Below are 11,048 nucleotides of genomic sequence, written 5' to 3'. Positions count from 1 at the left end.
TCTCTCTCTCTCTCTCTCTCTCTCTCTCTTCTCCCCCACCCCCTCCTCCTTCCTTGCCTCATCATTTCTCAGAGGGATGGGAGCGATGGATGGACACCCGGCTACCTGCGAGGAGAAACTATGGAAACACAGCGCTTGTTATTAGTGAACACTGTATGGAGCTTTGTAGCACCACACAAAGATGCAACACAACTGGCTCTTTTTAATTCCCTCGCCGTCTCTTATTCTGTCTCTATTTCTCTCGACCCCCCCACCCCCTTACCACCCACCCTACCTCCGTCTCCATGTCATTGTGTGCCAGCCAAACTTGTCTAATCAGCAGATTCGACCAAAATAATTGGCGGTGGCCTTGCTGCTAGCGAGCGTCGTGCTGTATACAGATAGGGAAAGGAGCACTTAATATTCCGCGCAGCTCGTGCCTCTCCTGTTCTCTGTGATATCTGACCTCTTTTGTCTCCTGCTCGGCTTGATGTTGATTTTGGAGGGCATTGTTAGCCAGAGCGCTGTGATTGGAAGAGGTTGTCAGTGAGGGGGGCTGTGGTTGGTTGGGTTAAAGGGACGTTGATTTGCATAAAGGCTTAGCCCAGATTTGGAGCCACTCAGCGAGATCTGAGGAGAAGGGCCCGAGGGCCACGAGGTAATCATCCATGGCCTGTCACAGTGCTGTCATCCCTCTGTGTATTTGTGTGTCTGTCTGTATCTGTGCGTCTGTTGCGAGCAGGAGACGGGGAGCATTGTGTCTGCGTCTCTTTGTGTTTTGTTTGTATTCCTTTGCGTTTTGTATGCATCATTTTTAAGCATCTCCATCTCATTCTTGCTTTTTTTTGGGTTTCCCAGGAAGGCCCGTCCGTGCCAAGCGTATGGTAGTGGCAGCCAATCCTACAGAATATGAATACATAGAAGGCAGCATTCCCATGGAGTGGGACGGTAAGTCTGGACTGCAGCGTCACAGTTACATACTTTAACTATCACTATCATTAATAAATGACAATGTTAACAAAAGAGTACACAAAGTACTGCACAAATAAAATGGAATAACAAATTCAGGGCTGCATCTATTGGGGACTAGACTAATCCATTGATTTTCTTTCTTCTTTTTTTTTTTTTTACTGCGAGATGGGGGCTGGGAAAAGCGTATTCATGAGTTTATCAAAGACGCCTTCTGCTGGTGTTATACAACCGTACCATAAAATAGTGTTTCAAATTTCTTACAACTGGATACAAACTGTTCCCTCTGTCTCAGACTGGCTTTATCCACCTTAAACCCCTCATCCTGCTTCGCCCCATCCCTCATGCATTTTCATCAGGATGCAAATAAGAAAGGGATAAAAGAGGCCCAGAATCCCTGCGCTAGCTGGAGGAAGAGTTAGAAAATCTCTCTCTCTCTCTCCCTCTTTCTGGCTCCCTTTAACCTGTTCTGCTGTACAGGCAGCTCAGCCAAAATAGAGGTCCTTAAAAAGAAATGAAAAGAGATGACAGACAGACACAGTTCTGCTCAGGAGGAGAAAGAAGGACAGAGGCGCTGATGGATAATGGCAGAGTGTGTACTTTCAAATTCCAAGATCAGAGCAGATCCACGCTTTCTCTTCTGAGACACAACACTCAGTGGCCCTTCTCAGCCTAGACTAAAGTGGTATCAGTGTTTTGAGTTGATCGTGGATGTTTTACCATTCCGCATTTTCCCCTGTAGCTTGATTTAGTGAAATGAAACAAAACAAACTGAAAACCCTGGATACCATTTCCCGACTAGCTTGGTTACTCAGTAGTTGCACTGAGCTACTGTAGTGCCCTAAACCTGATGCTATAGCCGCAGCCTTTAAATATGACTGCAGGTTTTGTTGTTGTGCAGTGTATGTTTGTGTGGGTGTTCTCACTCTTCTTTTTTCCTCCTCTCCTCCTCCTCCCTCCTCCTCCAGCTTGGATCCGAGGCAGACGGAAGGAGCCCCCCTCCATCGAGGTACGCCCCCCCCCAAAGCCTCCCCGCTGTGCTGATGGTTGGACTCTGGGGGACTGGTTACAAGGGAGGGAAAGAAGCAAAGACGGGGAGGAAAGGCTTTTATTTGTTTTATCTTACAGTTTCCAACTGAATGCTGGAACTTTGGGGGACAGGTGTTAAAATAAACAGCAGCTGAAGTGCATTGATGGCGAGACGGAGAGCAAAGACAGCCTATGAACAAGGGGCTCACTGACACCATGTCCTAGTTTACTTTCTTTTTTTTTCCCAGCAAAAGCCTGCATCTCGGCTTTTTGTGTTTTATTTCTGGCAGTCTCCAAGATGGGAATGGTGAAGGAGTGCAGTTTTTCCCCTCGTGTACCTCTCACTGGGTTTATTGCTCTTTAAATGTGAGAATGCTGGAAATTATTTGGCCGCTGAAATGTGGGTCTATAGGAAATCCCTTGGAAGGCCAGTACTCAGGCACTCTTTCTATCTCTCTGTCCTCTCTCCCTGCCAGTGGCCAGTGCCATCCCCTGCCTCTGTTGCCAGAACATTCTCTTCCAATTTTCTGCCTTGCGTCTGCCCAATAGCTGCCATCGACAGCTGGGCAGTGTTGATGTGGCCAAGGCTTCACTCCCAGCACATTACCCTACCCCTTGTCACGCTCCCTCTCTTCCCGGTCCAAGCCGACATAAATTGATTGGATTAAATCCTGTCATTAACAGGCTGGAAAAGCAGCTCAGTATGTTTGTCTCCCTCCCCAAAGCGGGGCTTTTTGGCCAGGGCTCTCCTCTCTCTTTTCCAGTCCTTCTGTTCTGCCAACACACAACAGCACTATGCCCGGTCCTCCCTTCCTTTCTGGTTTCCCATGCTAGGAGAGGCTAACATTACTGGACACACTAGCTGTGGCTCAAGTGGTTAAGTATTCCACCGGTGGATTGTATTCAGGTTATAATAGTGTCCATGAGCTGGAATGGGTGTTTATATTGCAAATGCCTCCTGTCATGTTAGTTTACCAATCCGTTCCAAGCACTACATTTTTAACCTGGGTTTATTGGACCAGTATAGGTTAACTGAACCTGCTTGTTCTTTTTCTATTAAATGCCCTACTTCATGCTCGATAGATCCACACATTTGTTCCGGGAAGGTGCCCACTGCAACTTCATGTCTCTCCTACTTTTGAGTAGTGAGCAGTTGCCTTTTTGCGCCTTGCTCTAAGACAAAACAGAGGCAGTTGATTAAGGAAGGGTTTTGCAGGACAGTTTGAAGGTTCCCGATAAATTTGTCAAGCATCAGAGATTTTGCCATACTCTTTGTCCAGTCTGTCCCGCTATCCCTTTTAATATATCTGGGTAGCCATAGTGGGCAATGTTGTAAATTAATGAGCCGGGTTGGCTCAGTATTATGGGGGTGGTGATGGTACAGTGGATAAGACGCATGCCTTTGGTGTGAGAGACGCAGGTTCAGCTCCCCACTATGACATGTCCACCAACGTGTCCCAGAGAAACATACTTAACCCTTAGTTGCTCCAGAGGTGTGCGACCTCTGACATAAATGGCAATTGTAAGTCGCTTTTGGATAAAAGTGTCAGCAAAATGAATAAATGTAATGATAAAGAATTTGATTGATTTACTGTACTTTAACCAAAAATAGACCCCGGCCTCCTCCAAGGCTCATTATTTATATACAGTCTACATGTAATATTAGGATATCTGCTGGAATTCGGTTCCCTCAACAACAAAAAAGGCCTCAGAAGGTATTAAAAAGTCTTGAATTTCATTCACAAAAGTATTTTTTCATGCCTTCCACTGACAGTCACATTAGTTATAACTTTTCCGTGTGTTGTTGCAGGCTGTCAGGACACCTTGTACATCTATAAACTATAAGTAGGATTGTTTTGACGGAGGATTGCATGCGCAGGTGGCCGTTTGTGGAGTGTCAGTCAGTGCCATCAAACTTGTAGCAAAAACATAAATGTTTTTATTTTTAGTGGGTTAATTCATCCAATCTTCTGCCTTTATCTGGGTCCAGGTCATGTTAACCTATTAATTATATGAATAGGAAATATTGATTAAATAGCATTCTATGTGGTATCAAAAAGGTCTTTAAAAACTCTTAATTTGGTGAATACTGCAGTAACCTTGAATATACATGTATGTCCACCTGTGTATTTTATAGGAGCTGCTGAAGAATGAGTCTTACAGGGAGCAGATCAAATTGAAGGCCAAGGACGTGGAGGAGAAAGATCTGGCTCTACAGGCCAAGGAGTATGAGGAAGGTCTGGTGGCGACACCTGCAAAGACTTTGGCCAAGGGCCATGCAGCCACCACCAGCTTTGGCAAGCAGGAGATCAGCGAAGACCCCACCAGCACTGCAAACACATTCCAGCCTGGCTCCTGGATGCCCAAGAAATAGACAGACATCCACATACAGACTGAGACTGCAGTACAGTATAGTACAATCCAATAGAAAAGCACCTGCAATAAATACTACTTGTGTGAAACTTTTTCACTTTAAGTTGAGAATTTAATGTTAGAAGCACCTTTCAGTTTAAGGCAATCCAAGTCAACAACATCACAAGCTATGATCTCAGAAATTAACTGAGTTTAGTCATCTCATCTCTGACTCAGTCTCAAATAATTCAGCATTATACGTTTCAGAGGAAGTATTTATTTCAAGGCTGTTTTATTGGACTTTATTTATTGGGTTTCTATTTTTCCAGTCCCTCAGTGTATATTGAATATACACAGGACAATAACCTTCCCTCATCTCGAAGCTGAACTAAAAGTGGCCGCAATGATTTGATGTAGCTGGAAGGTCTATTAATAAAGCAAAGAAAAACTGAAATGGTTGTAGTGCAGCAACTATAAATACACTGTATCATGTATACGGTATATTGTAAGAAATAAGTTGTAATAAATTGTGACTACTTTAATTACATCGATGTTGACTCTATCAGTAAAAAGATAAATAGTATGGTTTTAGTTCATGCTAATCAGAAGAACAGATCTCAAGTATTTAGCTATGGGCCAAAGAAGGTGTGCAGTACTTTTCAATATCCCTCAGAGAAAATGTTTTGACATTGTAGAGATGAAAAGTATTGTTTGTTGAGGGGGAACATAGAAAACCATGTTTAATCCTGTGGTAATATGTAGATAAGATCATTGTTAAATCAAGACTGTTCCTCTTTATTATGGAGGCGGTCCTGTGACAGTCAAAAGAATGAATAATGTTGCATTATATTGATCCGCAGTAAGTAGTCCTTCAGGTCAGAGTGCATGTTGGCCACAGAGTTCAGCAGGGTTACAGATTCTTGGTAAAAGAGCAGCATGAACTAAGATCCTGCAGTTGAAAACATGGTCTTCCTACTTAGTCAAATTTTTTTTAAATGCTCGCAAGAGATGACAGTACACTGAACACAAGGATGAATACAATTTCAAGAGAAAGAAAATGGAAAAGGATTATTCAGAAATGTGCATCATTTCGATCTGTCTGTTAGAATCAACTACTTTTAACTGCTTATATAAATTTCAGGTACTTAGAATCACCGTTACCTATAAAAATATCTGCCCCACTGGACTTTGAATGTTTCATTTCACACAAATCACAGTGAATGTAATTAGTTTTTAATACTAATTTAAAAAATGGAATTAAATCTTCAAATATATCTCAATTAAGAACATGCAGTATATAAAACTCAAAAATATTTTCTGCAGAACATAAAACCTGCCAATTTCCAGTTCGCTCCCTTCAAGCCAGTGTTTAATAAAAGGCACCACTGGCAGCAAGCTGGTCTTTTACAGCAATTATATATTTTTTCTTTTTATGTTTGATCTACCTGTACTGCAAGGAATTTTCAGTGCCTTGGAAATGTTATTCTTCTAACTTGTTTGGATGTTCCTTTGTCTTCTGTTTTTTTATAAACTGGCACCCTTATTGTACATAGGTATGTTCATGCATCTTCTAAAGACAGCTGCCTACCCTAGTTTTGTGCTTAGTTTTGTTGATTTTGACAGAGGCTTTGTCATTCAGTTCATAAAAGCCTTATTACATGCACTCTGGTTCAGTGTTTTAATACAATTAAACATAAAGGGATGAATACTTTTTATGTGCCCTGAATTAAAAAACACTGGTGATACTTTTTCCAGTCCAATATCAGATCCACAAAGAGGAAATACGATTTTCTTATCAACCATGAAAACTTTATTGATTAGAAAGTAGTATTTAGGATATTTTGCAAGTGACTTGGAAAAAGTTCCAGATTGCTCGTTACATCGTCAATTCAGCAGAACATGGACGCTAACAATGGAATGCAAGGTGTTGCAACAGCTGCACAATATTATCAGCGGACCTCTCTAAAAAAAAAAAAAAAACTAAGGAAAAAAAATCATACAGATGACCACTGTGCTCTTGCTGACCGAAGTCCCACTGGGACGAGCCTTCTCCGGGCAGTACTGTCCATCTCAGCACTGTGGAGCCAGTGTCCCTCCTCCTACCCCGGACATGAGGCGTAGTGGCCCTGTGCTGACAGTAGGGCTGGGACAAGGAAGGGCACTGTGTCATTATTTGGAGTAAGGAGGGCTGTGAGCATGGAGGTTGCTCCTCCTTTCTTATGCCCTCATTGTACCCTCACAGGCTCAGTCTTTCTTGGTCCTCTTGGCCTTGGCTATGTTTTCCTGACGCTTCTGCTTTTTCTTCTGTTCCCGGTCACGTGCCTCGATCATCTTGGCCAGTTTCCAGGACAGCAGTGCGCTGGCAATGAAGAGAGGTGTGAGAGCCAGTATGACAGTGGTGAGGAAACCATAGGGGTCTTTGGCAGCCCACTCCACCACATACTCTGCCCATTCCCGAACGTCAATCATTCTGGTCAGCAACGATGAGGCTTAATCAAACCTGAGAGTGAACCAGGAGGGAAAGCAGTGAATAGCCAGAGCAAAGTCCTTCTGTTTATGTACAAGTGTTTTTCACAGTTGCTTTGGGAATGTCAACTAGTGTATATATATATATATATATATATATATATATCTCAATGGATTAGGCTATAGATTTCCAAATGTGACTTGTGTTTAAGGGAGAGTAGGGTACAGTTTGTCAGAAGTGACATAATTCAACTGCATTATTCTCTACAGTACAAAAATATATATCGGCCTCATGAGTGCAGGTATCGGCAGATGCTGATTATCTCAAAATGTCGGATATCAATACCAGTTTGCAATGCCAATAAAAAAATTGTGATATCTACATAAAAAATATATAATAATATTCAAAGGACCTTCTACCAATGATTATAAGTAGGCAAGTTGGTGTTATGGATACAATCTACTTTCACAGTGTATGCAAATTCATAACCATACATTAGGTAATAGAGCGTTTTCTGGAAAACCAATTAATCAACAGAAAATGTATTGTCACCAGCACACCAGGAAAAATACCAAATATTTGCTGGCTCATGCTTCTCAAATGTGAGGCATGACTGCTATTCTCTCTTTCATATAATTATACATTAAATAAATGTGTGTTTTGGACAATTGGTGGCACACAAAAAAAGCAAGGTGACAAAGTTACACTGGGCTCTCCAAAACTGTCTTTAAAAACCAGATACATACACAACATTTCTTCTTAATCGGCTTATTAAAGACCTGACAAGTCTATGAACTATCTGTTGTTAAGAAAAAAACAACATAAAAATGCAGTATTGCGTAACTTCCTGGTGGTCGTGGTTGTGCTGCCTTTCATACCCCTCTCTCACTTCCCTTGTTTCCCTTGTTTATCTCTTTTCTGCCCTTCCTGTGTTGCCATAAATCAGTGAGCAGGATCTCACTGATTCGCAGCAGTACCACAATAACCTAATACACACAGAGATACTTCTGGAATATTAGGAATAACGTTACTGTATTAACAGTGAGCCAAAATCTCTGAGGGTTAACCATTTGATATCATCCCAGTGCATTTCGTCATATCCAATCCAAACTGATATTCATCACATTCACTTCCTGTTCTCAGCAAAACTAAAGAAAAGTGTCTCAGCTGATGCTTATCACATTGGGCTGCACGGCCGCATGGACTTAAACATAAGTGGTGAAATAGCAGTATTAGTACATGGTAGTAACGTTAGTAATACATCCATAGCTCCGACTCATAACATAGCTAATGACCACCCGACTACTAGCATCAACCAGAGTCACAGTTAGCATACTTAGCTTAACAGTCAGAGACAAAACCGTTACAAACTATTTATGTTTTACAATCTCACACAAACAAGTTCACAAAACAAATTCACCGTATCTGCCACTACGCTTAAGCTAACGTTAGATACGAATCTCTGAGATGTAGATGACGAAATTTTCATCTCTACTAGCCTTAGCAACACTAACGTTAGCTAACCCGCCCATCTATAACGGCCTAACGTTAACTTTTAAGGAGCAAGAGCAGTGACTCTCGGCTAAGCAGCGCAACAACGAATATATATCCTCAAATTAATTAAGTGGCGTTAAAAACTAACACAAAATAAACTCACCAAAATGCAGAGATTGTGTTTATACCCACGGTAATACGTACCAGCCCCTCCCTGTTCCGGGAAGTGTAACTGGTGAGATTCTGCTCGCTCGTGATTGGATATGACGTTTACCTTTAAACATGGGAAATGTAGTCCTGCAGCCTTTGAATCTAGATTTCTAAACCATCAAAATACATGAAGTGCTGCTGCTGCACTGAAACGCATATAAACCTCTCTTCTTTAGTGACTCTGGAATGACTATAGCCTTTGTATTAATCACAGCTGCATCATGCATTACTTTGTGTTAAAGTCACCATAGGCAATGTGCTTTAGTTGTGATGCTCACACAATCTTTGGAACTTTTGCAGTTTTCCATGTGTCCTGTAAACAGGGAAATAGTTGGCATATTTAGTGCAGTGCTGTGGCTGTAATATTGTAGTGTACAATTTGTATCTATACAGTGGTAGGCTAATACAAATATTTACTAAGACAGGCTAACCATTACGTGCATTGCTGCATTGTTTAACTGCTTGACAAAAACAGCAGAGGTTTTTAAGATCACCCATAGTAAACGATACAAGCAGAAGAGGGAATAGCAGTAATAACTACTATATACGTAATGTTTAGAAAGACAATAACACCTGTCTCATGTCTATTGTTGTTCTTCTTTTATCCGTAAAAGTACTATTTTAGGAATATGAACATGTGGCATAAAGTGATTTGAAAGAACTTTGGAAGGGTTAGTCATACTCTGAATTACTCTGAAATTAAAGTATTTGAGATTGGATTTTTTTAATTTGGGGTGCAGAATAAATAAAAAATATTTCAGCTAAATGAATTCAAATATTGTGTCTTTGTGAATGACAGGTCAGTTTTGATAATAATAGGAGAGCAGACCTGTAACCAGACAGTTTCTGCGTATATGAAACCCTCACTCTCTTGTCTGTTGATCTACTGTCAGGGTTCCAGAAAGAATTAAAATATGTGTGTCATCAATATGCTGTAAAACAATATCTGCAAGATAATGATTAAATTCAAACATTGGTAGAGGTTGGCACAGATAAACAGATAAACAATATCTTGAAAAACAATGTAGTCTTTGTTACTGGCTACAGAATCAGATGACATGTAGCTGTTGCTGAAACCTCTGATCATGTGTGGAACTGCTCTGTCTGGAGAGTAAAGCCAACGATAAGGCAATAACTGTGTAAAAAAAGAAAGAAAGAAAAAGCAAAAAGCTCCACTGGCCCTCTGAGAAAGATGACTAACATAACAAAGGAGGACCTGCTGGCTTTGTGAACTTCCTGTGGGGAAGTATTGAAACCAAATCAGGTTAGGCCACATCTGCTCTGTCCATACGGCATGGATCACTTTCAGAGCAGTTCAAAGGCCAGCCTTTTAAACCTACTCACAGAGAAGAAGAAGGGCAGCTGGGAACACATGCAGACACAGTGTAAACACATATTCTGGATTACCACCATAGGTTCAGCCAAGTTTTACAGAAAATTTAGACAAATATCCCCAACCTGGTACTTATAATTATTAGTTTCTGCTACATGTGTCATCAGGCAAGGAGAACCCAGGGGGTGGAAAATGCAGCCGCGCCCTAAACCCCTGATGACTATTTTACTCCTACAGAAGTAGGCCCCCTTTTCATGACACAGCTATGGAACTAACATTATCAGCAGGCATAGAGGAGAACCATAAAATGACTGCACCACAATTTATAGTTAACCAGCTCCACTAGTAGTGTGTGTCATAGTGGTTACAAGAAAAACCACTAGCCGGCCAGACCTTGAGGAATTTCCAACATCCTTTGATTCAGCTTTTTCTGTTGCAAGTTGATAGACTTAACCGCTGGAGTTAGAGTAGAGAATGTGACTAGACCCAGAGCTCTTATAGAAGGTAGGCTACTCCAGTAGGCCTAATTTAGTGTGCCTTTTCATAAAGTTGGGAGACTTGCGAGAGAATAAAAAACAATGGTCAAAATCGATATATAATCGAAAATATCTGGATCTGAAGTCACCAATGTGAGTGAGGCTCTAAAATGCTAAATGAAAGCATTGTAGTGCCTTTCAAATTTTACTTACCCAGTTTCTAACAGAGTTTCTGTTTCAAATTTGACTGTCCCAATCCAACAGAATCCAAATCCCTGTTTTCTCAGATTTAACCTGTAGCCTATACATAGGCTAGGCTACTTATAGGGAGCTCCTCCCAAGCCACAGAAGATGCCTACTAGTGTTTTCACAGACTAAATACTCCCCCTTGGCAGAGGCCTATATACAATTATACTGAGCTGTGCAAAATCCATGGAGCGACCCTTTAAAATTAAGATGAATATATGCCTGTGTGTGTGAGAGAGATCTTGTCTTTCAGACTGTGTTTGTGGTTAATTGTCTAACTGCTGCAGGCTGCAGCACAGTAAACCAAACAGCTGACCAAAATGACTGATTAGTGACTACAGAGGACAAGCATGTCCAGCTCCATATCTTTATGTTCCTCCTCCCACGCCCTTTAAGTCTTTGACAGCTGAAAGTCCTTTGGACTAAAGCTTCGAAAACAACCATGATGTTGAAGCTAGAGCCCGGGGTGGTAGCACACAGGCTCCAATGGAAA

The 11,048-nt window shown here is 41.4% G+C and overlaps 2 protein-coding genes across 4 annotated transcripts in view; one reads left to right on the top strand and one right to left on the bottom strand.

Moving 5' to 3' along the window:
- ndufaf2 (NADH:ubiquinone oxidoreductase complex assembly factor 2) overlaps window positions 1-4,871 on the top strand; it is a 14,660-nt gene extending 9,789 nt beyond the window's left edge. Inside the window, exons 3-4 of the mRNA XM_046034912.1 lie at window positions 1,917-1,957; window positions 4,115-4,871. Of these exons, the coding sequence (XP_045890868.1) occupies window positions 1,917-1,957; window positions 4,115-4,351 (278 nt within the window). The 3' untranslated portion in view covers window positions 4,352-4,871. The remainder of the gene's footprint in view (window positions 1-1,916; window positions 1,958-4,114) is intronic.
- Window positions 4,872-6,116: 1,245 nt separating this feature from the next.
- smim15 (small integral membrane protein 15) lies at window positions 6,117-10,905 on the bottom strand. 3 transcript variants are annotated; one of them, XM_046034914.1, is made up of 2 exons: window positions 10,523-10,905; window positions 6,117-6,829 (listed from the first exon to the last, which is right to left on the bottom strand). In XM_046034914.1, the coding sequence occupies exon 2, from the start codon at window positions 6,796-6,798 to the stop codon at window positions 6,574-6,576; it is 225 nt and encodes a 74-aa protein (XP_045890870.1). In that variant the 5' UTR covers window positions 6,799-6,829; window positions 10,523-10,905; the 3' UTR covers window positions 6,117-6,573. The 3 variants fall into 3 exon arrangements, with proteins under 3 accessions (XP_045890870.1, XP_045890869.1, XP_045890871.1); XM_046034913.1 differs by lacking the exon at window positions 10,523-10,905 and adding an exon at window positions 8,454-8,575; XM_046034915.1 differs by lacking the exon at window positions 10,523-10,905 and adding an exon at window positions 8,495-8,566.
- Window positions 10,906-11,048: the final 143 nt, after the last annotated feature.

Source organism: Micropterus dolomieu, linkage group LG21 (assembly GCF_021292245.1).
Source record: "Micropterus dolomieu isolate WLL.071019.BEF.003 ecotype Adirondacks linkage group LG21, ASM2129224v1, whole genome shotgun sequence".
In the NCBI taxonomy this organism is placed as follows: Eukaryota; Metazoa; Chordata; class Actinopteri; order Centrarchiformes; family Centrarchidae; genus Micropterus; species Micropterus dolomieu.
This window is presented reverse-complemented; position numbering and strand designations above follow the sequence as displayed.

What these genes read in the sequence shown, in the direction of transcription:
- smim15 (XM_046034914.1), bottom strand. Translation starts at nt 6,798, where the DNA reads ATGATTGACGTTCGGGAATGGGCAGAGTATGTGGTGGAGTGGGCTGCC.